The sequence below is a fragment of the Bos indicus x Bos taurus genome, chromosome 15 (assembly GCF_003369695.1).
Source record: "Bos indicus x Bos taurus breed Angus x Brahman F1 hybrid chromosome 15, Bos_hybrid_MaternalHap_v2.0, whole genome shotgun sequence".
NCBI lineage: Eukaryota > Metazoa > Chordata > Mammalia > Artiodactyla > Bovidae > Bos > Bos indicus x Bos taurus.
In genome coordinates, this window is record NC_040090.1 from 1623442 (window position 1) to 1651162 (window position 27721).

The 27721-nt window shown below is 41.7% G+C and overlaps 1 protein-coding gene and 1 long non-coding RNA gene across 5 annotated transcripts; one reads left to right on the forward strand and one right to left on the reverse strand.

Moving 5' to 3' along the window:
- Positions 1 to 804: 804 nt before the first annotated feature.
- FAM111B (family with sequence similarity 111 member B) lies at positions 805 to 16360 on the reverse strand. 4 transcript variants are annotated; one of them, XM_027562231.1, is made up of 3 exons: positions 16097 to 16360; positions 13023 to 13138; positions 805 to 4471 (listed from the first exon to the last, which is right to left on the reverse strand). In XM_027562231.1, exons 2-3 carry the CDS (start codon positions 13101 to 13103, stop codon positions 2345 to 2347), a joined length of 2208 nt encoding a protein of 735 aa, XP_027418032.1. In that variant the 5' UTR covers positions 13104 to 13138; positions 16097 to 16360; the 3' UTR covers positions 805 to 2344. The 4 variants fall into 4 exon arrangements, with proteins under 4 accessions (XP_027418032.1, XP_027418033.1, XP_027418034.1 ...); XM_027562232.1 differs by having other exon boundaries at positions 13023 to 13135; positions 16097 to 16344; XM_027562233.1 differs by lacking the exon at positions 16097 to 16360 and adding an exon at positions 13705 to 13742.
- A 4576-nt stretch (positions 16361 to 20936) lies between these two features.
- LOC113905235 lies at positions 20937 to 27294 on the forward strand. The gene is made up of 2 exons (XR_003514618.1): positions 20937 to 21624; positions 26747 to 27294. It is a non-coding gene; the product is annotated as an uncharacterized LOC113905235 (long non-coding RNA).
- Positions 27295 to 27721: the final 427 nt, after the last annotated feature.

Below are 27721 nucleotides of genomic sequence, written 5' to 3' on the forward strand. Positions count from 1 at the left end.
AATGCTGGACTATCTTGGAGAGTGAGTAGGTGTGCTTCATGTCATGGAAGGAAGTGTATATAAGGTACTAAGGGGGCTGAATGGGTAGGACTGTGATTAAGGTTGCTCAGTTCAGTTCAGTCACTCAGTCATGTCCGACTCCTTGTGACCCCATGGACTGCAGCACACCAGGCTTCCCTGTCCATCACCAACTCCCAGAGTTTACTCAAACTCATGTCCATTGAGTCAGTCATGCCATCCAACTATCTCATCCTCTGTCATCCCCTTCTCCCGCCTTCGATCTTTCCCAGCGTCAGGGTCTTTTCCAATGAGTCATTCTTCGCATCATGTGGCCAAAGTTTTGGAGTTTCAGCTTCAGCATCAGTTCTTCCAATGAATATTCAGGACTGATACCCTTTAGGATAGACTGTTTGGATCTCCTTGCAGTCCAAGGGACTTTCAAGAGTCTTCTCCAACACCACAGTTCAAAAACATCAATTCTTCAGTGCTCAGCTTCCTTTATAGTCCAACTCTCACATCCAGACATGACTACTGGAAAAACCATAGCTTTTACTAGACAGACCTTTGCTGGCAAAGTAATGTCTCTACTTTTGAATATGCTATCTAGGTTGGTCATGACTTTTCTTCCAAGGAGCAAGCGTCTTAATTTCATGGCTGCAGTCACCATCTTCAGTGATTTTGGAGCCCCCCAAAATAAATAAGGCTGCTAGTTTACCCAATATCCATTTTCCTTTCCTTACACAGTATTAGAATTTAGGCTATGCATCTGGTCAAGTAGAACAAAGACAACATTTCACAGTCTGATTATAGTTTTAAAAAATTTTATACAATTTTAAAGGTTACACTCCATTTACAGTCATAAAATATTGGCTCTATTTCCTGTGTTGTACAATACATCCTGTGGTGTACCTCACATCCAGTAAGTACTGCACCACCGAACTGAAGTATTTAAAGTGATGCTTTAGATTGCTGAAAAGAAAAAAAGCCAATGAGAGAAAAGAAAATCAATGCTCATTTGAGCTCTAATATGTGTTTTGTACATCCACATGATTCTCTTAAAGTTTTTTTCTAATTGAGAAATTATATTCATTATACTTTAAAGAAACAGCCCCAAATGTTGAGTTGGCCAAAAAGTTTTTTTTTTTTTTCATTTTCACCAAGAACTTTACTGAATAATGTATTTACTGCCTTTTGCCATTTTTCAGACAACTTTATAATATTTTCATCTTTTTGATCAAAGAACTGTTCCAGATGTCTTTTATAGTTTTCCAGGGAATTGAATTTTTTCCATTAAGAGAACTCTGTAAAGACCAAAACAAATGAACATCTGAAGTTGCAGTGTCTGATGAAGATGGTGGATGAATCAGAACTTCTCAGCTAGACTGTAACAATTTTTGCCTGTTTATCAAAGAAACATGCAGTCTGTGTCATCCTGATGTAAGAGGATGCACTGTCTGTTGACTAATTCCAGATACTTCGTGCAAGTGCTGCCTTCAGGTGGCCTAATTCAGAGCAGTACTTATTGGAATTAATCATTTGGTTTTCCAGAAGAAGCTCATAATAGAGGACACCCTTCCAGTCCCACCATACACACACATTACTTCTTAGGACAGAGACTGGCCTTTGGTGGGGTTGGTGGCAGTTCATTTCACTTGCTCCACGATCTCTTCCATTCCATACTATTGTACAGTATCCACTTTTCACCACCCATTACAATTTGTTTTAATGGAGTTTTTGTTAGGTGTCAGTAGAGAATTCCATATGGAAATGCAGTCAAGGTTTTTCTCGCTTAACTTATGTGGAACCCAAACATCAAAGTGATGAACATAACCAAGCTGGTGCAAATGATTTTCAATGCTTGATTCGGATATTTTGAGTATGTCAGCTATCTCCTGCGTGATATAACACTGATTGCTCTCAGTTAATGTCTAGATTGGATCACTATTAACATCAATTTGTCTATTAGATCATGGAGCATTGTCCAGTGAGAAATCTCCAGCACACAAATTAGCAAACCACTCCATACACTGCACAAATCTTTTAATTTCAATATTTTTAACCTTACTTGAAATAATAAAGCATAATATGCCAACAATGTTTTCTTCTATCTTCAATATTAAAATGGCTACACAAAAATTCACTAATTTTGATGTTTTTTTAAAATGCCTGCTGATACAACAGCTGTCACAATATGAATACAATATAATGAAATTGTTTCAAATGAAGTGTAAGAAAACTAAGAACTACTAGAGCCATCATACAGAAAAAAAAAAAAAAAACCAACTTGTGGCCATCCCAATACTTTAAATCATTGGCATGTGTTTTTGAAAGCAGCATCCTTTTCCTAATATTGCATGGATTCAATCTGACTTTCTTGAAGTGACAGTTCTTGTTTGTTATCTTTCTCTTCATTGTGGCTCTCATTTTTCTCTTCTTGTAATAATTTGTACAAGTTCTCATCTTTCTGTTTAATATCACAAAGAATAGATTCCATAGAATAGCCAAATTCAATAAGGGCATAAGCCTTATTTACACGGCTATAAAAATGCCCAAAGCTGTGCATAGCAACCAACTTGCCAGATGCATTAAACACTGGGGAGCCAGAAGACCCACTAGAAAAATAAGTATCATAACTAAGTGTGTTAGTGCTCCACACCTCTGACAAGAAACTTCTCTGGGTAAACATAGGGAAAGCATTATAAATGTCTGAACAGGATCCTGGTACTACCCCATCTGAATAATGTTCTTTGTACCTCTCTAACCGTTGCTCTAGAGAAATCACAGAACAACCATCTATTTTCTTGATCTGGCCTTCTGGGTGACCAATTAAATAAAGTAAACCATCAGATGGTTGACGAAAAATCAGTTTTGACAGACCTGGAGGAAATCCATTTCCATTTTCACTCAGTTTTAAAATGGCATAATCTAGATTTTCACCAGACACCGTAAACCATGGCTCAAAGGAAAGCCAATCAACATCGTTAGGGCAGAACTCTTTATAAGTAAAAGTAACCTTTACACATGTGCTTATTATATCTGGCCATGACTTTCGATCTGTACTTTCTCCCACGATGAGGTGTAAAACATGTCTACAGGTGAAAATAAAACCATCGTTGAAAACAAAGCAAGTAGCATTGCCTGTGTTTCCATTATTGTCCCATTTCATGAATCCAACTGACTTACTAAGATGAACAAGACGTTCACAGATTGCAACTGAAACAGAATTTTCAGTCACTTTTCCAAAGTAATGTTTATACATGCTGAATTGTTTAGACGTTGTCAGTTTCATTCTCTCCCGTTCTTCCTGAAAATACTTTTGTATCCGAAGTGCTTCTTTATTAAAATTTGGATACTGATGCATCATAACTTTATTCAATATTTGTAAATTCTTTACCCAGAGATTAGTTGTCTCCCTTTGGATTGCCAGAATAGCATATAGCCTACCTAGAGAGGGCCTTCGCCTAACTCGTGTGATTTTTCTCCGAAGTCTTTTGTAGAGATTATTATTGTAATAACGTTTAATTTTGGAAATGGACCGGCGTGTCTTATGTTTAATATCAAGCCCTAGACTCTGACATGGGAGAATTTTTTCTCTGTTGTGTTCTACATCTTCAGTTTCTCCATCTTTCTCTGGTTCATGGGCTTTGCTCTTAGACTGTGTTAAAGCCTGCAGACTGATATCTGCAGTGGCATTTTCATCTTCTGGTTTAATTTTTCTATGGGTACATTTCTTGATGGACAGTTTTTTAAGAATTTCCAATTCTAAGACTTTTCCAGATACTATATCCACAATGGACTGTTTTCCATAAATGTTTTTGTGATCTCTTAGTGTCCACTCAAGTGTTTCTAGATCTGAGAGAAATCGGCCATCATTGCAAAGGGCTTCTTTGATAGTCTCACCTTTCAAGGCATAGACACAAAGTGTAGTTCCTTGTACATGAAGTTCATTAATCTTAACAATCATCTTTCTGGTCTTCCCAATAGCAACAACGTGAAAAAGAATGCATTCAGTGTCTGGATTTTTACATGGGCGTAATACCTGATCATCTTTCTCGTTACTCCTTTGACCAAATGTTATTTTCAAATGGGAACCACTAGGTAGGCATCTGAGAGGCATTCCTAAATTTATATACGCTTTTATTGTTTCTTCTTCATAAACAATGATGTTCTTATTTACATGTTTCTTCATCCTTTCACTGAAATGGTCATCAGCACTCAGAACTGAATAGATATTCTCATTGGGCCCACCAAATGCTGTAAACACTCTATGGTCTAACTTCCTGCGGCGTTCATTCAAACTAAAGGTGAAAAGACATTTCTCACTGGTGCTCACGTGTGGGTTCTGTCGTTCAGAGGATGTTTCCTGCTCAATGACTTCACTTTTAACTTTAATGGTGCTGTTACGTTCTCGTATGTCAGACAGAGACTGATCAACAGGTGTGCCAGAACATGCCTCCTCTATGACAGTATCCTTAGAAAAGGAAAGATTAAAAATTTAGTAAGGATCACCTTTAATAATAATGTCCCATGCCTTTTGAATTATAAAATCAAAATATACCATGCTGCATATGAGTTCATGTTTCACTAAGCAGTCTGTCAGTGCTTTTGCATATCATTAAACAACCTTTGAAAACATAATTTGAAGGGCTATATGATAGTTCACTGTACAATAGTTTCTAATCCATTCTTCTGTTGCTGGCTATTTAGATTATTTCTAATTTTTTTACTATTCTAAATATGACAAACTTTTCTATACACAAAACATTTTGTCTAAAGTCTTAAAATATTTTCCTATGCTAGATTCCCAGCAGCGGAAATAGATTATAAATGTACTTCACCACGTACACTGCCAAACTGCTTTCTCGGAAGGTCACATCAATTCCCCCTCCCCGTTCTTTCCTTATTGCCCAAGGAAATCAGTATTATGGTTAATTCTTCAAAAGGATTTGAGTACTACCATTTTAAAGGTTTGGTAACTGGGAGATATAGCTTGACTTTTTTTTTTACATTTATATGTATTTACTTACTAACAAAGCTGGTTTAACATATCACTTGGACATTTGAAGTACCACCTTTTAAAAAATTCCTGTGAAATATTTACTGTCCAGTTTATTCTGTACATGGTATCAACAGCACTAAGGAAAGATACTAACATGATTAATGAATCACAGGATTGGACAGATATACAAATCCATATTTAAAACATATTATACAATCAGTTGGAAATCGCCTAGGAAAAAGTATTTTGATAATCTGCTGGCAACAGATTCTTTAGGGACATATACATATAGTGGCTCAGATGGCAAAGGAACTGCCTGCAATGCAGGAGACAAGGGTTCAATCCCTGGGTTGGGAAGATACCCTGGAGAAGGAAATGGCAACTCACTTCAGTATTCCTGCCTAGAGAATTCCATGGACAGAGGAGCCTGGTGGGATACAGTTCATGGGGTCGCAGAGTTGGATAGGACTGAGCAACTAACACACACATATAAGTAGCATAGTCTTTAGCTTTGTCTGTTTTTGATTTTTGCATAAATGCATCTTTTGAATGTGTCTTCTTTTTTTATTTTTAGTTTTATTTACTTATTTTACTTTACCATATTGTATTGGTTTTGCCATACATTGACTTGAATCTGCCATGGGTGTACATGAGTTCCCCATCCTGAACGCCCCTCCCACCTCCCTCCCCATCCCTTCTCTCTGGGTCATCCCAGTGCACGAGCCCCGAGCACCCTGGATCATGCATTGAACCTTGACTGGTGGTTCATTCCACATATGATAATTTACATGTTTCAATGCCATTCTCCCATACCATCCCACCCTCACCCTCTCCCACAGAGTCCGAAAGACTGATCAATATATCTGTGTCTCTTTTGCTGTCTCACATACATGAATATGTCTTCTGCGATTTGTTTCACTATTTTTTTGACGTTCTTTCCAGTTGATGGAGCTTTAAATTCACTTTCACAGTTAAATAGAATCCACTGAAGAAATTAACTGGTTATGTGCATTTCAGTTATTTCTAGTTTTTTTTTTTTCTACCAACTACAGTAGTACAGTTCTGCTGTGAATATCTATTAATATGTTTCCTGGTGCACACGTGCAAGAGTGTCTCTTGGGAATAGATTAGGAGCTGAATTGCTCAACATCTGGAATACACATACTCACCATTATTAAATACTGTCAAATGATTTACTAAATGGTTGTACCACTTTACACCTCTACCAGTGGGAAATGGGAGTTCTCACTGCCTCCACATCCTTATTAAAACATGGTACTGCCCAACTGTTAAAGTTTGCCAATCTTGTGAATGTGAAATGACATCTTTCAAAAAAATTTTCACTAGGGTATAGTTGACTTGCAATGTTGTGTTAATTTCAGGGGTACAGCAAAGCTAATCATGTATCAGTTCAGTTCAGTTCAGTGGCTCAGTCGTGTCCGACTCTTTGCGACCCCATGAATCAGCACGCCAGGCCTCCCTGTCCATCACCAACTCCCAGAGTTCACTCACACTCATGTCCATCGAGTCAGTGATGCCATCCAGCCATCTCATCCTCTGTCGTCCCCTTCTCCTCCTGCCCCCAATCCCTCCCAGCATCAGAGTCTTTTCCAATGAGTCAACTCTTCACATGAGGTGGCCAAAGTACTGGAGTTTCAGCTTTAGCATCAGTCCTTCCAAAGAAATCCCAGGGCTGATCTCCTTCACAATGGACTGGTTGGATCTCCTTGCAGTCCAAGGGACTCTCCAGAGTCTTCTCCAACACCACAGTTCAAAAGCATCAATTCTTCGGCGCTCAGCTTTCGTCACAGTCCAACTCTCATATCCATAAATGACCACCGGAAAAACCATAGCCTTGACTAGACGGACCTTTGTTGGCAAAGTAATGTCTCTGCTTTTCAATATGCTATCTAGATTGGTCATAACTGTCCTTCCAAGGAGTAAGCGTCTTTTAATTTCATGGCTGCAGTCACCATCTGCAGTGATTTTGGAGCCCAGAAAAATAAAGTCTGACATTGTTTCCACTGTTTCCCCATCTATTTCCCATGAAGTGATGGGACCAGATGCCATGATCTTTGTTTTCTGAATGTTGAGTTTTAAGCCAACTTTTTCACTCTCCTCTTTCACCTTCATCAAGAGGCTTTTTAGTTCCTCTTCACTTTCTGCCATAAGGGTGGTGTCATCTGCATATCTGAGGTGATTGATATTTCTCCCGGCAATCTTGATTCCAGCTTGTGCTTCTTCCAGCCCAGCATTTCTCATGATGTACTCTGCATGTAAGTTAAATAAGCAGGGTGACAACATACAGCCTTGACGTACTCCTTTTCCTATTTGGAACCAGTCTGTTGTTCCATGTCCAGTTCTAACTGTTGTTTCCTGACCTGCGTACAAATTTCTCAAGAGGCAGGTCAGGTGTTCTAGTATTCACATCTCTTTCAGAATTTTCCACAGTTTATTGTGATACACACAGTCAAAGGCTTTGGGATAGTCAATAAAGCAGAAATAGATGTTTTTCTGGAACTCTCTTCCTTTTTCGATGATCCAGCAGATGTTGGCAATTTGGTCTCTGGTTCCTCTGCCTTTTCTAAAACCAGCTTGAACAACTGAAAGTTCACTGATCACGTATTGCTAAAGCCTGGCTTGGAGAATTTTGAGTATTACTTTACTAGCATGTAAGGTGAGTGCAATTGTACAGTAGTTTGAGCATTCTTTGGCATTGCCTTTCTTTGGGATTGGAATGAAAACTGACCTTTTCCAGTCCTGTAGCCACTACTGAGTTTTCCAAATTTGCTGGCATATTGAGTGCAGCACTTTCACAGCATCATCTTTCAGGATCTGAAACAGCTCAACTGGAATTCCATCATGTATACATACATATATATCCGCTCTTTTTGTTAAGATTCTTTTCCCATATAGACCATTACACAGCACTGAGTATAATTCCCCATGTATACAGCAGGCTATTATTAGTTATCTACTTTATATATGTGCTTAGTCGCTTAGTCAAATCTGACTCTTTGCAACGCCATGGACTGTAGCCCACCAAGCCCCTCTGTCCAAGGGGATTCTCCAGGCAAGAATACTGGAGTGTGTTGCCATGCCCTCTGCCAGGGGATCTTCCCAATCCAGGGATTGAACCCGGGTCTCCTGAACTGCAGGCATATTCTTTACTGTCTGAGCCACCAGGGAAGCCCAACTTTATATATAGTAGTATGCATATGTCACTCCAAATCTCCCAATTTATCCCTCCCCTGAAATGGCATCTTATTGGTAGTTTAATAAGTTTAATAACTTCTGCCTGTTCATGTCTTTTACCCATCTTTCTATTGGATTATTTTTCATTATTGAAAGTACTTTATATATCCTGGACACACATTATTTATTCATCATATGTATTAAAAATGTATTCTGAGTTTGTGGACTTCCCAGGTGGCTCAGATGGTAAAGAATCTGCCTGCAGAGCAGGAGACCCAGGTTGGATTCTTGGATTGGGAAGATCCCCTGGAGAAGGAAATAGCAACCCACTCCAGTATTCTTGCCTCGGAAATCTCATGGACAGAAGTGCCTGGCAAGCTACAGCCCTTAGGGTCACACAGAGTAGGACACGACTCACTTTCTTTCACTTTCTAAGTTTGTGGATTGCTTTTCGTATCAGTTCAGTTCAGTTCAGTCACTCAGTCGTGTCCGACTCTTTGAGACCCCATGAATTGCAGGACACCAGGCCTCCCTGTCCATCACCAACTCTTAAAGTTCACTCAAACTCAAGTCCATCAAGTCGGTGATGCCTTCCAGCCATCTCATCCTCTGTCGTCCCGTTCTCTTCTGCCCCCAATCCCTCCCAGCATCAGAGTCTCTTCCAATGAGTCAACTCTTCACATGAGGTGGCCAAAGTACTGGAGTTTCAGCTTTAGCATCAGTCCTTCCAGAGAACACCCAGGACAGGTCTCCTTCAGAATGGACTGGTTGGATCTCCTTGCAGTCCAAGGGACTCTCCAGAGTCTTCTCCAACACCACAGTTCAAAAGCATCAATTCTTCGGCACTCAGCTTTCTTCACAGTCCAACTCTCACATCCATGCATGACCAGAGGAAAAACCATAGCCTTGATTAGATAAACCTTTGTTGGCAAAGTAATGTCTCTGCTTTTCAATATGCTATCTAGTTTGGTCATAACTTTCCTTCCAAGGAATAAGCGTCTTTTAACTTCATGACTGCAACCACCATCTGCAGTGATTTTGGAGCCCAGAAAAATAAAGTCTGACACTGTTTCCACTGTTTCCCCATCTATTTCCCATGAAGTGGTGGGACTGGATGCCATGATCTTCGTTTTCTCAATGTTGAGCTTTAAGCCAACTTTTTCACTCTCCACTTTCACTTTCATCAAGAGGCTTTTGAGTTCCTCTTCACTTTCTGCCATAAGGGTGGTGTCATCTGCATATCTGAGGTTATTGATATTTCTCCCGGGAATCTTGATTCCAGCTTGTGTTTCTTCCAGTCCAGCATTTCTTATGATGTACTCTGCATATAATTTAAATAAGCAAGGTGACAATATACAGCCTTGACGTACTCCTTTTCCTATTTGGAACCAGTCTGTTGTTCCATGTCCAGTTCTAACTGTTGCTTCCTGACCTGCATACAAATTTCTCAAGAGGCGGATCAGGTGTTCTGGTATTCACATCTCTTTCAGAATTCTCCACAGTTTATTGTGATCCACACAGTCAAAGGCTTTGGCATAGTCAATAAAACAGAAGTAGATGTTCTTCTGGAACTCTCTTGCTTTTTCCATGATCCAGCAGATGTTGGCAATTTCATCTCTGGTTCCTCTGCCTTTTCTAAAACCAGCTTGAACATCTGGAAGTTCATGGTTCATGTATTGCTGAAGCCTGGCTTGGAGAATTTTGAGCATTACTTTACTAGCATGTGAGATGAGTGCAATTGTGCAGTAGTTTGAGCATTCTTTGGCATTGCCTTTCTTTGGGATTGGAATGAAAACTGACTTTTTCCAGTCCTGTGGCCACTGCTGAGTTTTCCAAATTTGCTGGCAAATTGAGTGCAGCACTTTCACAGCATCATCTTTCAGGATTTGAAATAGCTCAACTGGAATTCCATCACCTCCACTAGCTTTGTTCAGAGTGATGCTTTCTAAGGCCCACTTGACTTCACATTCCAGGATGTCTGGCTCTAGGTGAGTGATCATACCATCATGATTATCTCGGTCATGAAGATCTTTTTTGTACAGTTCTTCTGTGTCTTCTTGCCACCTCTTCTTAATATCTTCTGCTTCTGTTAGGTCCATATCATTTCTGTCCTTTATTGAGCCCATCTTTGCATGAAATGTTCCCTTGGTATTTCTAATTTTCTTGAAGAGATCTCTAGTCTTTCTCATTCTGTTGTTTCCCTCTATTTCTTTGCATTGATCGCTGAGGAAGGCTTTCTTATCTCTCCTTGCTATTCTTTGGAACTCTGCATTCAGATGCTTATATCTTTCCTTTTCTCCTTTGCTTTTCACAGCTATTTGTAAGGCCTCCCCAGACAGCCATTTTGCTTTTTTGCATTTCTTTTCCATGGGGATGGTCTTGATCTCTGTCTCCTGTACAAGGTTATGAACCTCCGTCCATAGTTCATCAGGCACTATATCAGATCTAGTCCCTTAAATTGATTTCTCACTTCCACTGTATAATCATAAGGAATTTGATTTAGGTCATACTTGAATGGTCTAGTGGTTTTCCCTAACTTTCTTCAATTTAAGTCTGAATTTGCCAATAAGGAGTTCATGACCTGAGCCACAGTCAGCCCCCGGTCTTGTTTTTGCTGACTGCATAGAGCTTCTCCATCTTTGGCTGCAAAGAATATAATCAATCTGATTTCGGTGTTGACCATCTGGTGATGTCCATGTGTAGAGTCTTCTCTTGTGTTGTTGGAAGAGGGTGTTTGCTATGACCAGTGCGTTCTCTTGGCAAAACTCTATTAGCCTTTGCCCTGCTTCACTCCATATTCCAAGCCCAAATTTGCCTGTTACCCCAGGTGTTTCTTGACTTCCTACTTTTGCATTCCAGTCTGCTATAATGAAAAGGACATCTTTTTTGGGTGTTAGTTCTAAAAGGTCTTGTAGGTCTTCATAGCACCATTCAACTTCAGCTTCTTCAGCATTACTGGTTGGGGCATAGTCTTGGATTACTATGATATTGAATGGTTTGCCTTGGAAACAAACAGAGATCATTTCTGAGATTGCATCCAAGTACTGCATTTCAGACTCTTTTGCTGACCATGATGGCTACTCCATTTCTTCTAAGGGATTCCTGCCCACAGTAGTACATATAATGGTCATCTGAGTTAAATTCACCCATTCCAGTCCATTAGTTAGCTGATTCCTAGAATGTCGATGTTCACTCTTGCCATTTCCTGTTTGACCACTTCCAATTTGCCTTGATTCATGGACCTAACATTCCAGGTTCCTATGCAATATTGCTCTTTACAGCATCGGACCTTGCTTCTATCACCAGTCACATCCACAACTGAGTATTGTTTTTGCTTTGGCTCCAACCCTTCATTCTTTCTGGAGTTATTTCTCCACTGATCTCCAGTAGCATATTGGGCACCTACCGGCCTGGGGAGTTCCTCTTTCAGTATCCTATCATTTTGCCTTTTCATACTGTTCATGGGGTTCTCAAGGCAAGAATACTGAAGTGGTTTGCCATTCCCTTCTCTAGTGGACCACATTCTGTCAGACCTCTCCATCATGACCCACCCGTCTTGGGTGGACCCACACAGCATGGCTTAGTTTCATTGAGTTAAACAAGGCTGTGGTCTGCGTGATTAGATTGGCTAGTTTCCTGTGGTTTGTGTGTCTGCCCTCTGATGCCTCTCACAGCACCTACTGTTTTACCTGGGTTTCTCTTACCTTGGACATGGGGAAGAAGCTATTAGGTGGCATCAATACTGCTAGAATACAGACCACACTTTGAGAAGGACAGAGTTCCTTAACCTAGAGTAGTAGTTTGCAACTTTCTGCAATGATGGAAATTTTCTATATCTGCTTTGTTCAATATGGCAGCCATGAGCCACATATGGCTTCTGAGCACTTGAAATGTGGTTAGTGCAAAAGAAAATTAATTTTAAATTTCATTTACCTTTAATCCAATGAATCATTTTTGTTATTTCAAAGTTAGATGATTTTCCCCTGACAAAATGTTTTTACTGATATAGTCTACTGTGATCTTGTACTAAATCGTATTCCCAGTATTACTTGCCTACTATGTTCTTGAATTCTCCTTACATACATACCATCAAATCTAGCTATACTATTCTTCAAATAGGTTTGCCTGTGTACATGACTTTACCCAGACTATTCCCTTATACTTGATCCACCTACCTTGTGAAATTGTGGCCATTCTTTAAGATATTTCTCACATGACATAACTTTAATTTCTTGAGTCTCAATTAAACACTCTTTTCTCTGCACTCTAAAAGCACTTGTTTATATTTTGATTTAGTATTACTATTTTGCATACTTTGAGTAAAACCGCGTGTTGGTCCAAAATTGCGTTCTGAAGTCTGATTGCCTGGGTTAAAATCCTTGCTCTGAAGTCCATTACTTTTGCAATTTTAAGAAAAGTGAGGGTCAGTTTCTCTATTTAGGGATGATAATTTCTATCGCAAAGAGTTTTATTAAATGTTAAAGGAGATAATCCACAGGAAGTGACAAGCCTAATTCCAAGTACTCAGTAATTTCTCAGTACATATTAACTACCTTATTATTTTTGCCCATCTATATTTCCAATGATACTGAATGTCTATACTGTCACCTTGCTGTTTAACAAGGTATTCTTTGCTTTGTTAATTCATATACTATCATTTTGTTTTTACACAAACACTTATATATATGATCTCCATAAATATATTTTAAATAATACATGAGAAGGGGTTATAATTGCCATTCTTTATACACTTATCCCCTTCAAGGATCCTAAGACAGTTCTATAGTTAGAGTGTCATTCCAGCAAAGTTGTTTAGAAGTACACACACCTTTGATGCTTCAGGTCTGGTACTCTGGTCATTTCCTGTAGCACTGAATGATGTATTCTCTTCAGTCTTTATGAAATTCATGATGAGTCCCAAGAGAATATGACTTTCTTCCACTACTGGCCAAGAAAGAGAAACAGGATTGAATTTACCAACCCCTTAATGACTAAAACAATAAAACACAACATATATGAAATAATAAGTTTCAAACACTGGTTATCAGGCAGGGCAAAACAGTGATCTCTGACCCCTAAGAGAGAGAGAGAGAAATCGGAGGTAGGACCTACAGACATCTACCTTGCTGCCTGGGGAGCATCTCCAGGCTGTATCTCAGGGAAGGGAGACACAAGCAGAGCCTGGAGAAGACAAGCTAAGAGTCCTGGTGGGCCCAGGAGGCTGGAGTTTGTAGGGCTAGAGTACTAGAGAGCTACAGCTACACAGAGTGTTAGAGATCTGTAGTGGGCACTGCCGGGGTCCAGCCCCGGCTGATCCAGGGAGTTCGAAGCGGGGATGGCGTCGGCGGGGATCAGGATACAATAGCTTCAATTAGATATTAATTAAAGATGTAAAGAGTAATAGAATGAGGATAGCTCAGTAGGAAAATTCAGTGGAGAAAAGAGGCTGAGTAGCTTGGTTTACGCGGGAGACCAATAAAACTTCAAGACAAGAAGCTTGCACCACTTACGTAGGCCGCAGGTGTCCTTCCATTCTCCCAAAGGAGAGGAGACACTGAGGCCTCCCCGGTTGGATCTTAGAAGCCCAGGCATAATTAGTAAGCATGGCGGGTTCCGCACTCCAGATGGAGACTCAGCCAGAGTGAGAGAGAGAGAGAGAGAGACATGGGGAGACCAGTCTTTCAAGGAACTGATCCCAATTCTTTATTTTCCATGGTCTACTTTTATACACTGAGATGTTAAGCAAAAGTCACGCGGGGTCAGCAATCCTGAGTTTTATCAAAGTCAGGTGCTTCGTACAAATGTATACAGAGGTCTTAGGGGTGTTACATCATCTTCTGGCCAGGGGGCCTGCTGACAATTTATGACCCTCTCCTTGTGACAGCAGTCAGTCAACCAGGACGCTTATTTTTCCAGGGGTGATTATTCTTAAAACAGATGCCACCCAAATAAAGTTACATTCCTATAGGGTGACGGTGTAGTGGGTTTTAGTTAAGGAAAGAATTTACTTAGCCTAAGGTCTACCGTGATTAATATCAAAGGTTAATACTTATTTCTTCTATATATTCATTAATGTGTGTAAGGGCAAGGGATGTGGAGACTTAGCAGTAAACATTGGCTCAACAAATGAAAAACCCTTCACCAATACAATTTCTAATCAGCCCACTATACTTATACTAATGGTTTTCTAACTTTTCTAAGGAACCTGTTTTTAGAAGGTTTAAAGCATCTCGTGCCTCTCACGGTTGGGAGGCTGTGAGCAATCACATGTGGCTGGACAAGCCTGTCAGGTAGGCTAGAGAACCTTCAGAGGAGTTTGTAAGTTAAAACACTCTTGTCACGCCCAGGAGTTTTTATTAACTGGAGCTCTAAGTTAACTGCTTCTCCGAAAGAGGTGGTGGGGGACAGCCCCCTGTAAAGTCAGAGGTGTAGGTGAGGGCACAAAGTAGTAAAGTAGGCAGGCTCTGGTTATGGGGGTAGATGCTCAAGGATTTCCAGGGGGACTCTTGAGGCTTGATCCCGCCTTTGCGTATGTCAAGCCTCCTTCCTCATGACCTTTGCCACAGGCGGAGTGCCTCCCACCGGCTCCCCGCAGGGCACCCTTGAAATTTCAGCTGACTAGCGGTCTGTTTCTCACACTCAACTGAGAACAGTTTCTGTTTCCCACACTCAGCTGAGAATAGTTTCTGTTTCTCATGCTCAGCTGACAATAATTTGTGTTCCCAAAAGTCAAACTGGAAAACTTCATAATTCATAACATATTAGGTATTGACAAAAGTATTAGCCATAGACCAAAGACTGCTCTGGTCCCACCTGACAAAATTTAAAAGCAAGCTTTGGAAGCGTAACACTTTTCCACTAACACAATTAGAACAAAGCTCAAAAATGCTGATAGGAATAGAAACATTTCTAGCGCTCATATATGTGAAATTGACAAAGTTTGATATCCAGTACAATTCTGAGGCATAAAAAGAAGCAGAAAAATAATACCCACAATGAGGAGAGAAGTCAATGAACAGAAACATATCCAGAAGTGACTCAGATGATAGAACTAGTAGACAAGAACATTAAAATGGTTATTATCTTGGATATCTGGCCAAAGTGACAGGGACCTGACTTGCCCTTCAGTCTGAAAGCAAAAGAAGACAATAAGCTAAACAGATGGAACAAGAATTTGCAAGGAACTAGACATCATGCAGTTCGTGGCAGTGACAAATGAAGGGCATCCTGTGATGACTCCAGCTGACTGCCTTGAGAGATTCCAGGCCAGGGCGCCATGAGGGGCAGCCAGGCAGGGCCCGTTGGCATTCCTGACTTGAGGAGACAGCTGAGAGACCAAGGTGGCAGGAGTTCAAAAGACACAGAAAAGAGAGACCTGCACAGAGGGAAGTCCGGATAGATGAACACTCCGAGGCATTCAGCTGAGAACTGATCACAACAGCAACGGAAGAACTACCCGGGGCCAGGAGAGAACCTCCACAATCCACCAAACCTTCGCGAGGTGATACTCCTTTTAGAAATCTCAGTTTCCTCATTTGTAAATTAAGGAGCTCGGCTGAAAGTTGTATTGGTCCTGAGAATTCTCCCCTCTGAATTTTTTTTTTTTTTTTAAAGAAGAAGAAGATACCTGAATCCCATCCTCACTACGCTTGGGATGCAGTTATGGGAATCTCCACTATTAAATCAACTTTAACCACCACCACCACCCTTCCACGCCCAAGGCACACAAACGTTAACTGGAATAGCTCCCTAGGCTATCTGGAAGTGTCCTTCCAGGTGTAAAACTCTTGACCTTTGAACCTGGGGAGGGGGTTACCACAAGAGAAAACTGCTTATGCCCCCTCCCTCCAAAATTTTCTTGGATCTGGGCTGAGATCCTTCTAACTGGCGCCCTTGACAAACCTGCGCCTCGCCGCCCCAAGAACTCCACGTCCTCCTCAAGATCAGAGGAGCCGCTCACAGAAGCGGAGAATCTGCCCCGGCGGTGAGGGTGATGGCGGGACAGGGATCCGCGATCCAGGTTGCGAGGACGGCGCTCGGAGGAAACTCTTCCCGCGCGAAAGTTATCCCCCTGCAGAAGCCGATTGGCCGAGCCACTGAGAGCGGCGGCCAGAAAGGGTGGAAGCGGACCCGGTTGGCGGGGCGGTTCGCGCGTCGGGAGACGCGCGCCCGGCGCGTCATGAGGGCACCGCCTCCAGCCGGTCCATTCGCGCGAGACCCAGCGCTCTCGCCACAGTCCGCGTCCTTGTTCCGGGTCGGGCTTCAAGCCGTCCTGTCCCTTCATGCAGCCCGCCCCCGCGTCCGCTGCTGTCCGGAGCGGGCGGAGTCGGCGGACTCACCCGTCCCCGCAGGGCCGGTTACATGAAGGCTGCGCGGAGCGCGGGGCAAAGCGCTTGGCCTCCCGAGCCGCGAGGCCAATAGCGCGGCCCGGCGGCGCAGGGAGCTCGGCCGTCACGGCTCTTCGGCCACTGTCGGGCGGCCGGCGGCTGTGGACTGGGCTCTGGAGAGGCTCCCCACCCAGCCCGTGGGGACGTCGGCGCGGTGAGCTTCGTCAGCTTCCAGCGCAGAAATGGTCCAAAGCAGGCAGTCGAGTTTCTGTCTCTAACAAAGGAGCCAGCTTAGCTTAGAACTTGTTGCAACACGGATCCTCCAGCCAGGAGGAAGAGCCCAGCTCTCCTGGTTCCCAGGCCCTGCATGGGTACATGCAGAATTTTCCAGTCCCAAGGGAGGGCTCCAGAACTAGGCGTTTCCAAACTGACGACCAAAGCAGGGGCTTGAGAAAACATCGTACAGTTTAAGAAACAATAGGAGGGGATGCCTTCACTATTAGGTGCTGTTTTGGAAAGGCTGGTCACAGAAGGGGAGAACACAGTTGATACGTGAAGATGGTGACAACTCGTTTGAAATAGATGTTTATGTAAAAGTCGATGATATTGGAATAGTACTGAAAGCTTTTCCTAACTTGGCTTAATGTAAAATATATACAGAGAAACTATAATCACTGCTTAAATTCCAGGTACTCAGTGGGATTTGGAGAGTAAACTTTAGAAGTGTTACTGTAAAAAGCTAGAAGAAAAGAAGAGAAAAACTATGAGACTTTCATCAAATCGCTGTTATTCCTTAAATCATCTTAGAGCACACAGGTGACTGATAGTAACATACGTAGATGGAGAATGAAGTATTGCACAAGGGACTTACAGATTCTCTTATCTTTGTAGACCCTGAGGATGTTAAAAACTTGTAAAAAGGAAGCAGTAGAGAATGGTGCTATTGAAGTTGCCTGACATTTCTAGGGACAGAGAATTTGTCCTGGAAAGGAACAGACCTTAAGGAGCACATGTATTTGTCATTACCACTAAGTACCTTGTGGGCTGGATTTTATTATAAATTGAAGATTTATTCTAACAGTTTGAAACAAGGGTGTGATATAACCTGACTTTTAAAAAAAACCACTGGCAGCTGTGTGGACCAAAAACTCTAGGGGGCAAGAGTGGATGCAGATGAAGAAAGCAATTAGGAGGAGGCTCTTCCAACTTTCCACCAATGTGGGAGGCACAGCTTGACTGGTATTGAGGTGTGAATACTGGTTGGATTCTACATGTATTTATTTATTTATTTTAATTTTGGCTGCACTTCAAGGGGTGGGGGAATCTTAGTTACCTGACCAGGGATTGGATCCATGCCCCCTTCAGTGGAAACCTAGAGTCCACTGAGTAAATGGAGGAAGTCCCTGTATATCTTTTGAAGGGCAAACCCATATGCTTTGTGTACGGATGGAGGGAGTTCAAGAAACAAGAGAAAAAGAGGGCTCAGTCATGATTTCTGGGCTTTTGACTTGAGTAAATGGAGTAAGGATAAAGTCTCCCTTAACTGGTGTGAGAAATCCAGGGAAGGAGTTGCTGCCGGCGTGTGTGTCTGTGAATTCTACTTTTGACATGTTGACTTAGAGATACTAATCCACTCCAACTGAATGACGAGTGAAATGAAAGAATTCACATTCAATACGTGATAGTGAATACCCAGGGAGGGTCAGGAAGGGGCATAGAACTGACCATGGCAAGCAGTAACAGACTAAAGTGGAAGAAGAACAGAGACATAAAGACAGAGAAGATTCAACTAGATGATGGTAATGACTTTGGCCATTAACTAAGAACATTTGAGATGCAGTGAAAAGGCAAAGGATAAGAGGCTTATGGAAGCTTCCTGATGGGAGAGACAGGGGGAAAGGGGGTCTTGTTCTGATGGCGGGGCCATGCTCAGTAAATATTTTTTTTAATTAATTAATTTATTTTAATTGTAGGTTAATTACTTTACAATATTGTAGTGGTTTTGCCATACATTGACATGAATCAGCCATGAGTGTACATGTGTTCCCCATCCTGAACTCACCCCCCCCCACCACCACCTCCCTCCCCATCCCATCCCTCAGGGTCATCCCAGTGCACCAGCCCTGAGAACCCTGTCTCATGCATCAAATCTGGACTGGAGATCTGTTTCATATATAATAATCAGTAACTCTTTAATTCAATTTTCTACTGATGGATGGGGTTGTGTTTCCTCCCTGTTGTTTGACCTGAGACCAAACTATGGTGGAGGCAATGAAGAAAATGGCTACCTCCTTCAAAAGGTCTCATGCATACACTGCTGCACTCAGTGCCCCCGACCCTGTAGCAGGCCACTGCTGACCCACGCCTCCGCTGGAGACTCCTGGACACTCACTAGCAAGTCTGGGTCAGTCTCTTGTGGGGTCACTGCTCCTTTCTCCTGGGTCCTGGTGCACCCAAGGTTTTGTTTGTGACCTTCAAAAAGAAGTAGGGCAAAGGCTAACAGTTTTGCCAAGAGAAGGCACTGGTCATAGCAAACACCCTCTTCCAACAGTACAAGAGAAGATTCTACACATGGACATCACCAGATGGTCAATACCAAAATCAAATTGATTATGTTCTTTGCAGCCAAAGATGGAGAAGCTCTATACAGTCAGCAAAAACAAGACCGGGAGCTGTCTGTTGCTCAGATCATGAATGCCTTATTGCCAAATTCTGACTTAAATTGAAGAAAGTAGGGAAAACCACTAGACCATTCAAGTATGACCTAAATCAAATTCCTTATGATTATACAGTGGAAGTGAGAAATAGATTCAAGGGATTAGATCTGAAAGACAGGTGCCTGAAGAACTATGGACAGAGGTTCGTGACATTGTACAGGAGGCAGGGATAAAGACCATCCCCAAGAAAAAGAAATGCAAAAAGGCAAAATGGTTGTCTGAGGAGGCCTTACAAATAGCTGTGAAAAGAAGAGAAGTGAAAAGCAAAGGAGAAAAAGAAAGATGTACCCATTTGAATGCGAAGTTCCGAAGAATAGAAAGAAAAGATAAGAAAGACTTCCTCAGTGATCAATGCAAAGAAACAGGAAAACAACAGAATAGGAAAGACTAGAGATCTCTTCAAAAAAATTAGAGATACGAAGGGAACATTTCATGCAAAGATGGGCACAATAAAGGACAGAAATGGTATGGACCTAACAGAAACAGACAATATTAAGAAGAGGTGGCAAGAATACACAGAAGAACTGTACCAGATAACCATGGTGGTGTGATCAACCTACCTAGAGCCAGACATCCTGGGATGCGAACTCAAGTGGGTCTTAGGAAGCATCTCTACGAACAAAGCTAGGGGAGGTGATGGCATTCTAGTTGAGCTCCTTCACATCCTAAAAGATGATTCTGTGAAAGTGCTGCACTCAATATGCCAGCAAATTTGGAAAACTCAGCAGTGGCCACAGGATGGAAAAGGTCAGTTTTCATTCCAATCCCAAAGAAAGGCAATGCCAAAGAATGTTCAAACTACCACACAATTGCACTCATCTCATACACATGAGCAAAGTAATGCTCAAAATTCTCCAAGCCAGGTTTCAACAGTACATGAGTTGTGAAATTCCAGATGTTCAAGCTGGATTTAAAAGAGGCAGAGGAACCAGAGGTCAAATTGCCAAAATCCACTGGATCATCAAAAAAGCAAGAGAGTTCCAGAAAAACATCTACTTCTGCTTTATTGACTCCACCAAAGCATTTGGCTGTGTGTCACAACAAACTATGGAAAATTCTTCAAGTGATGGGGATACCAGACCACCTTATCTGGCTCCTGAGAAATCTGTATGCATGTCACAAAGCAACAGTTAGAACTGGACACGAAACAACAGACTGTTCAAATTTGGGAAAGGAGTAAGTCAAGGCTGTATATTGTCACTCTGCTTATTTAACTTATATGCAGTACATCATGTGAAACGCTGGGCTGGATGAAGCACAAGCTGGAATCAAGATTGCAAGGAGAAATATCAATAACCTCAGATACACACATGACCCCCCCCCCCCCTTTATGGCAAAGAGTGAAAGTGAAGTCACTCAGTCGTGTCCGACTCTTTGTGACTCCATGGACTGTAGCCCACCAGGCTCCTCCATCCATGGGATTCTCCAGGCAAGAGGACTGGAGTGGGTTGCCATTTCCTTCTCCAGGGGATCTTCCCAACCCAGGGACTGAAGCCAGGTCTCCCACATTGTAGGCAGACGCTTTACTGTCTGAGTCACCAGGGAAGTGAAGAAGAACTAAAGAGCCTCTTGATGAAAGTAAAGGAGGAGAGTGAAAAAGTTGGCTTAAAACTCAACATTCAGAAAACTAAGATCATGGCATCAGGTCCCATCACTTCATGGCAAATAGATGAGGAAACAGTGGAAACAGTGGCTGACTTTATTTTTTTTGCGCTCCAAAATCACTGCAGATGGTGACTGCCACTGTAGGAAGCAAGTACAAGAGAGAAAAAGCAGACCCCAGGAAAGGGATGCGAAAGCATTATCAACCTTGCTGACCAGACACCTCAAGACATAGGACTCTTGGATTAAGCCCAGAGGGAACAGAAAAACATCTTGAAAGCAGGATGTGTGCCTGGAGGTGGAAAGCCATCATCAGACTATTCCATGACCGGGCATCTCTGAGTCAAATGTTTTTCGCATCTGGAACTTTGTTATTGAGACAACAACTTAAATCATTAGTACAAGTAAATCTTTCTTAGTTCATCTTTATGTTACATTCCTATCCTGTCTTAACAGCCTTGTGGCTCCATATGCTTCTGAGAACGCGTTTTCCCTTGCACGGACTCCCCTGCCTGAAAACATGTAATAAAGCTGACTTGATCGGTTTGGGCACTTTCACCTGGGAGCGGTGTTGGTCTCCTGATCCTCGCTTTCAGTTCTTGTGTCTTTCTCATTCTTTCGCTGTTTTGTGCTTTCTGAAAACCCTGGCTTGTTGAGCCGGACTCGACAGGTGGCATGGGAACAGGAACCTGAAAGCGAAACCAGCCTAGGAGGCTCAGCTCCAAGCGGAGCGGCGGAGAACGCAGGGAAATCCGGCCGGCGTGGTGGACAATGCAAGTACTTGGTAAGTACACCCCCGTGGATTTGTCAATCAGGGTAACAAAGGGGCAAAATCCTTCTAAGCATGCAGAATATATGCAAGTCTTAAAGACTTTGTTGAAAAGCTCAGGAGTACAAGTCTCTCAGTCTGCTTTTAAAGACTGTATTTTCTGCTAATGAAAAACATTGCTATTTGCTTGATCTGGCTAGAGGAACTTTAAGGTATAAAGAATGGCAAGAAGTAATGCGTTGCTTGCATGGAGCTTATCAAAGTAGAGACAAATAGCCTTGTCAGTGCGGTCTTTAGGAAATTTCATTAGCACGGCTTTGGGTACACTATAATCGGAGGTTTTGGAGTCTGATTGATGATTCCGCTTCTCGAGTGAATAGAGGCGGAGTTAGAAGAAGAGTTACATGTATATGACAATAGTGACTCAGAGGAGGAGGAAAAAACCTTTAAAAGCAAAAATTTTTTAAGGGAAATGTTATAAAAGTAATGAACAAATTTTGTTTGCTAGAACAGCTCCTCCATCTGCCCCCCCCGGGTGAGCCTTCTACTTTTGATCCGAGACTCCTTGGGAAGATGGTTTTATGTTAAAGCCACAAGTAACCATTCCCAACACCATCTCTCCCTTTCATAGGGGAGTTCGTGTGGCTCAGTCACAAGGTGATGAAAATGCGTTAGCTCTTCCTGTAATAGTGATACAGGTTCCACCCGGACCTCAATTCCCAAATGGAGGATTAAATTTATAACCCTTTATCTTTCAAAACTATTGAAGAGATCAAACAGGCTTGTACTCGATATGGAACTAATTCTCCTTATACTATGGGGATGATTCAAGGTTTGTCACAGGCAGAAAGATTGATCCCTCATGATTGGGAGGGAGACGGTTGCTAGGACTTGTTTAACTACTTGGGAATTTTTACAATTTAGGACTGGTGGCAAGATGAGGCTAGTTAGCAAGCTCATAGTAATGCAGCCACTAATCCTCCCGTTAACATTTCTTTAGAACAATTGATGGGATCTGGTGCATATTTTGGAGTTCAAGCCCAGTTACAATTTGATGATCAAGTACTCATCAAGTGAGTGATGATCAAGTACTCAGCAAGTAGGAATGATATGCTTAAAAGCATGGTAAAAAGTCAATCCTCCAGGACAGGCTACTCCATCATTTACTCAAACAATCTAATGGAGAGACATATGTAGACTTCATTGCACTATTACGTCAAAATTTGACCCAAATTATTTCTCAGCCAGGACTGAGAGATTTGTTATTACAGATTCTTGCTTATGATAATGCCAATTCAGAATGTCAAAAGGCTATTCAGCCACTAAAACTCACGGTGCTGCTTTTGAAGGAATATTTAAAGGCTTGTCATGGTAGTGGGTTGGAGCCATATAAAATGCAATTATTGGCTCCAGCATTATCTAAAGGGAAAAGAGGAAATGACACTCTGTGCCATCAATGTGGAAAAATTGGACGTATTAAGAGAGATTGGAAAGAAAAAAGATTTAAAAATGCTAAACAAGAAAATGAGACTCCACGCTTATGTCCAAAACGCAAAAAAGAAAATCAATGGGCAAATCAATACACATCTAAATATCATAAAGATGGGACATTCCCGAAATGTAATGTGGGGCCTGGCTTGAGGCCCCCGAAACAATCTGAGTGCTTGGAAGACTGTTCCTTTTGTGTTTACAGCCCAGGCTCCCCAAAACAATCTGTCTATGACCTGCTCCCAGCTACATCAGGGAGCGCAGTGTTAGACATGGGAAGATTCAACAGTTCCCATTTTTGTGAATGACTCAGCTTGGCTTCCTGGCCCCTATGACCGAAGTCTCCCAGATAAAGCAGAAGAAGAAGAATACATATTAAACAATCACACCACTGGGTCTGAAAATACCCCTGTTTGCATTGGGTGTGGAGCTGCTGCTGCTAAGTCGCTTCGGTTGGGTCTGACTCTGTGATCCCATAGACGGCAGCCCACCAGGCTCCTCTGTCCCTGGGATTCTCCAGGCAGGAATACCGGAGTGGGCTGCCATTTCCTTCTCCAAAGCATGCATGCATGCTAAATAGCTTCCATCATGTCCGACTCTGTGCGACCCCATGGACAGCAGCCTACCAGGCTCCTCTGTCCATGGGATTCTCTAGGCGTGGAGAGATCTGTTTAAAAACAGATTATCAAAAATGTTTATCTGTTGTTAAATCTACTAAAGATGATAAGACTTCCTTTTTTCTTTCAACTGCTCTTATGTTTTTAGAAAAGGAAGATTGGATGCAAGGGAATTATTGTAAAGGAGTGGAAGGCCATTTATGGATCAATACTACTGAAGGTCCCATAATTGATTGGGGACCCAGAGGGACTCCAAAATTAAAAGACACCAAAATCCCCAGTCCTTGGATATACCACAGTGGGACTCAGTACATTTGGTAATGGATCTTTGGTTTGGAATGGGGTAGGATTTGCCCCTCCCATTCCACATCTAGTTCACCATCCTATTCATAATGAGATCTGGAAAATACCTATGGCTTTGAAAACTCTTGAGGCATGGAATGGTCAATAGACTGAATATATTTTAAATGACCCTGCTAACTGCTGCTGCTAAGTCACTTCAGTCGTGTCCAACTCTGTGCAACCCCACAGATGGCAGCCCACCAGGCTCCGCCGTCCCTGGGATTCTCCAGGCAAGAACAGTGGAGTGGGTTGCCATTTCCTTCTCCAATTCATGAAAGTGAAAAGGGAAAGTGAAGTCACTCAGTCGTGTCAGACTCTTTGCGACCCCATGGACTGCAGCCTACCAGGCTTCTCTGTCCATGGGATTTTCCAGGCAAGAGTACTGGAGTGGGGTGCCATTGCCTTCCCCAGTAGGGCTAGATACATACAATGGAAAATTATTCAGTCTTGTAAGGGAAGAAAAGGGACTTTCTCAGTTGTCCAGTGGCTAAGACTCCAAGCTCCCAATGCAGGGGACCCAGGTTCGTTCCCTGGTCGGGAAACTAGATCCCTTATGCTGCAACTAAGACCTGATGCAAATAAATAAGTATTTTAAAAATAATAGTAAAAAAGGGGAGAAAATTCTGACACATGTGACAGTATCAGTGAACCGTGAAGACATTATTCTAAGTGAAATAAGCCAGACAGAAAAGGACAAATATTACAGGATTCCACTTAAATGTACTTAGAATAGTCACATTATAGAGAATAGAAAGAATCGTGACTTCCAGGGGAATGAGAAGTTATTGTGGAGTGGCATAGAATTCAGTTTGAGATGTCAGGTTTTTCTGAAGATGGATAGTGGTGATGGTTACACAGCAGAGTGAATGTACTTAACACCACGAAACTGTGGCTAGGTTCACAAAAATGACTGAGATGGTAAATTTTATGTTATAAATATCTTACCACAATTTTTAAAAAATTCAGAAAAAAAACCCAACAGATATCCTACAATTGAAAAATATACTATCTAAAATTAAAAAATTTACTGGACAGGACTTCCCTGGTGGCACAGTGGATGAGAGTCTGCCTGCCAACACAGGGGACACAGGTTTGATTCCAGCTGTGGGAGGATTCCACATGCTGCAGAGCAACTGAGCCCATGAACCACAACTACTGAGCCCAAGCGCCTAGAGCCCATGCTCTGCAACAAGAGAAGCCGTCACAACGAGAAGCCTGAGCAACACAACCGAATCTAGAGAAAGCCTGCCATACAACAATTAAGACCCAGCGAAACCAAAAATAAAATAAAATTAAAAAAAAGTTTCACTGGACAAACAGCAAAATGAAAATGACAGAAAAAAACAGTGCATTTGAAAATCGACCAACAAAATCATGGAATTTGAAAAATGGAGAGGAAAAAAGATTTAGGGAAAAAAGAAAGTCTCAGGGCTCAGTACACAAAATGCTGAAAGAATTTCTTTAGGCTGAAGGAAAATGATACTAGATGGAAACTCAGATCTCCAGAAAGTATAAATACTGGAAATATCTTGAAATGCATCCATTAATTCAACAATATTTAACATGTACCCAGGATAGACAATGTCCTTTAGGCAATAAACATTTCATTAACCTTGTATATAAATCATTTTTATTATTAGTTTATGCTATATTTTCAGGGATGCTTCAGCAGGAGTCCTGTATATGCCAGTTATGAAGTGTCTCTTTTTGGGGGGTGGGCAGGGGGCCACACCACATGGCTTGCAGGATCTTAGTTCTCCAACTGGGGATTGAGCCCTGACCACAGCAGTGAAAGCGCTAAGCCCAAACCACTGGACCCTAAAGCAACTTTTATTTTTACAAAAACTCTACTCATAATATGCAAGCTTGTGTTAGACTTCCTTTTGTATTCATGGTCTGTCCAGCTAATTATGATAAAAATACAGGGCTTATAGATTGTTTACAGTGTTCCTTTTACACATGTTTAAGTAATACTATCCCATTCAATGACAGTTGGCAGAGTATTTATATTCTTAAAGCTAGAGTGGGCATTTGGATACCAGTAGATTTGCAAAGATCTTGGCAAGAAAGTCCTACACTGTATGCCCTTGAAGAAATTATTAAAGGTTTAAAACATGCTGAAAGAGTCATTGGAATGCATATCGCTGCTATTTTAGGCATTAGCATAGCTATCACTACCACTGCAGCAGTGGCTGGAGTAGGTTTACATCAATCTGTTCAAACAGTGCAGTTTGTACAAGAATGGCATAAGGATGCTGACATTTTATAGTCCACTCAACAAAAAACAGATGGCAAATTAGCTTCTCAGGTGGCTGATCTCCAGCAGACAGTAATACTATTCGGAGATCAAATGGTTAGTTTACAAAAGCAACTGAGATTAAAACGTGATTGGAATTACACCTCTTTTTGTTTTAGAGCACATGAATACAATTGGTCATGGTTTAATTAGGACAAGATCAAACAACAGTTATTAAATCAAGGAAATATTTCTCTAGATATTCAAGATTTACAACATGATATATTAGAAACTTTTAATAAAAAGTTAGATATGATTTCTGGATCTAATTTACTTGATACTATTGCTGATGGTATATCCTCTCTAAATCCTCTTAAACAGATCAAGGCCTATGGACATGGAATTATGTTAACCTGTGCTATAATTTTAATCGTTTTCTTTTGCTTCTGTGTAGTCTGGAGAAGAACAGCAAGATGACAATAATGTCACCAACAACAATTAGCCTTTCTTACAATTACTTCACTTGCTGAAAAACAAAAAGGGGGAGATGTAGGAAGCAAGTACAAGACAGAAAAAGCAGACCCCAGAAAAGGCTTGTGAAAGCATTATCAACCTTGCTGACCAGACACCTCAAGACATAGGACCCTTGGATTAAGCCCAAAGGGAACAGAAAAACATCTTGAAAGCAGGATGTGTGCCTGGAGGTGGAAAGCCATCATCAGACTATTCCATGACCGGGCGTCTCTGAGTCAAATGTTTTTTGCATCTGGAACTTTGTTATTGAGACAGCAACTTAAATCATTAGTACAAGTAAATCTTTCTTAGTTCATCTTTATGTTACATTCCTATCCTATCTTAACAGCCTTGTGGCTCTATATGCTTCTGAGAGCACGTTCTCACTTGCACGGACTCCCCTGCCTGAAAACATGTAGTAAAGCTGACTTGATCAGTTTGGGCACCTTCACCTAGGAATGGTGTTGGTCTCCTGATCCTTGCTTTCAATTATTGTGTCTTTCTAATTCTTTCTCTGTATTACACTTTTGGGAAACCGTGGCTTGTTGAGCCAGCCTCGACATGCAGCCATGAAATTAAAAGACGCTTGCTCTTGGAAGAAAAGCTATGACCAACCAGGATATTACAAAGCAGAGACATTACTTTGCCAACAAAGGTCCGTCTAGTCCAGGTTATGTTTTTTCCAGTGGTCATGTATGGATGTGAGAGTTGGACTATAAAGAAAGCTGAGCGCCAAAGAATTGATGCTTTTGAACTGTGGTGTTGGAGAAGACTCTTGAGAGTCCCTTGGACTGCAAGGAGATCCAACCAGTCCATTCTGAAGGAGATCAGCCCTGGGATTTCTTTGGAAGGAATGATGCTAAAGCTGAAACTCCAGTACTTTGGCCACCTCATGCGAAGAGTTGACTCATTGGAA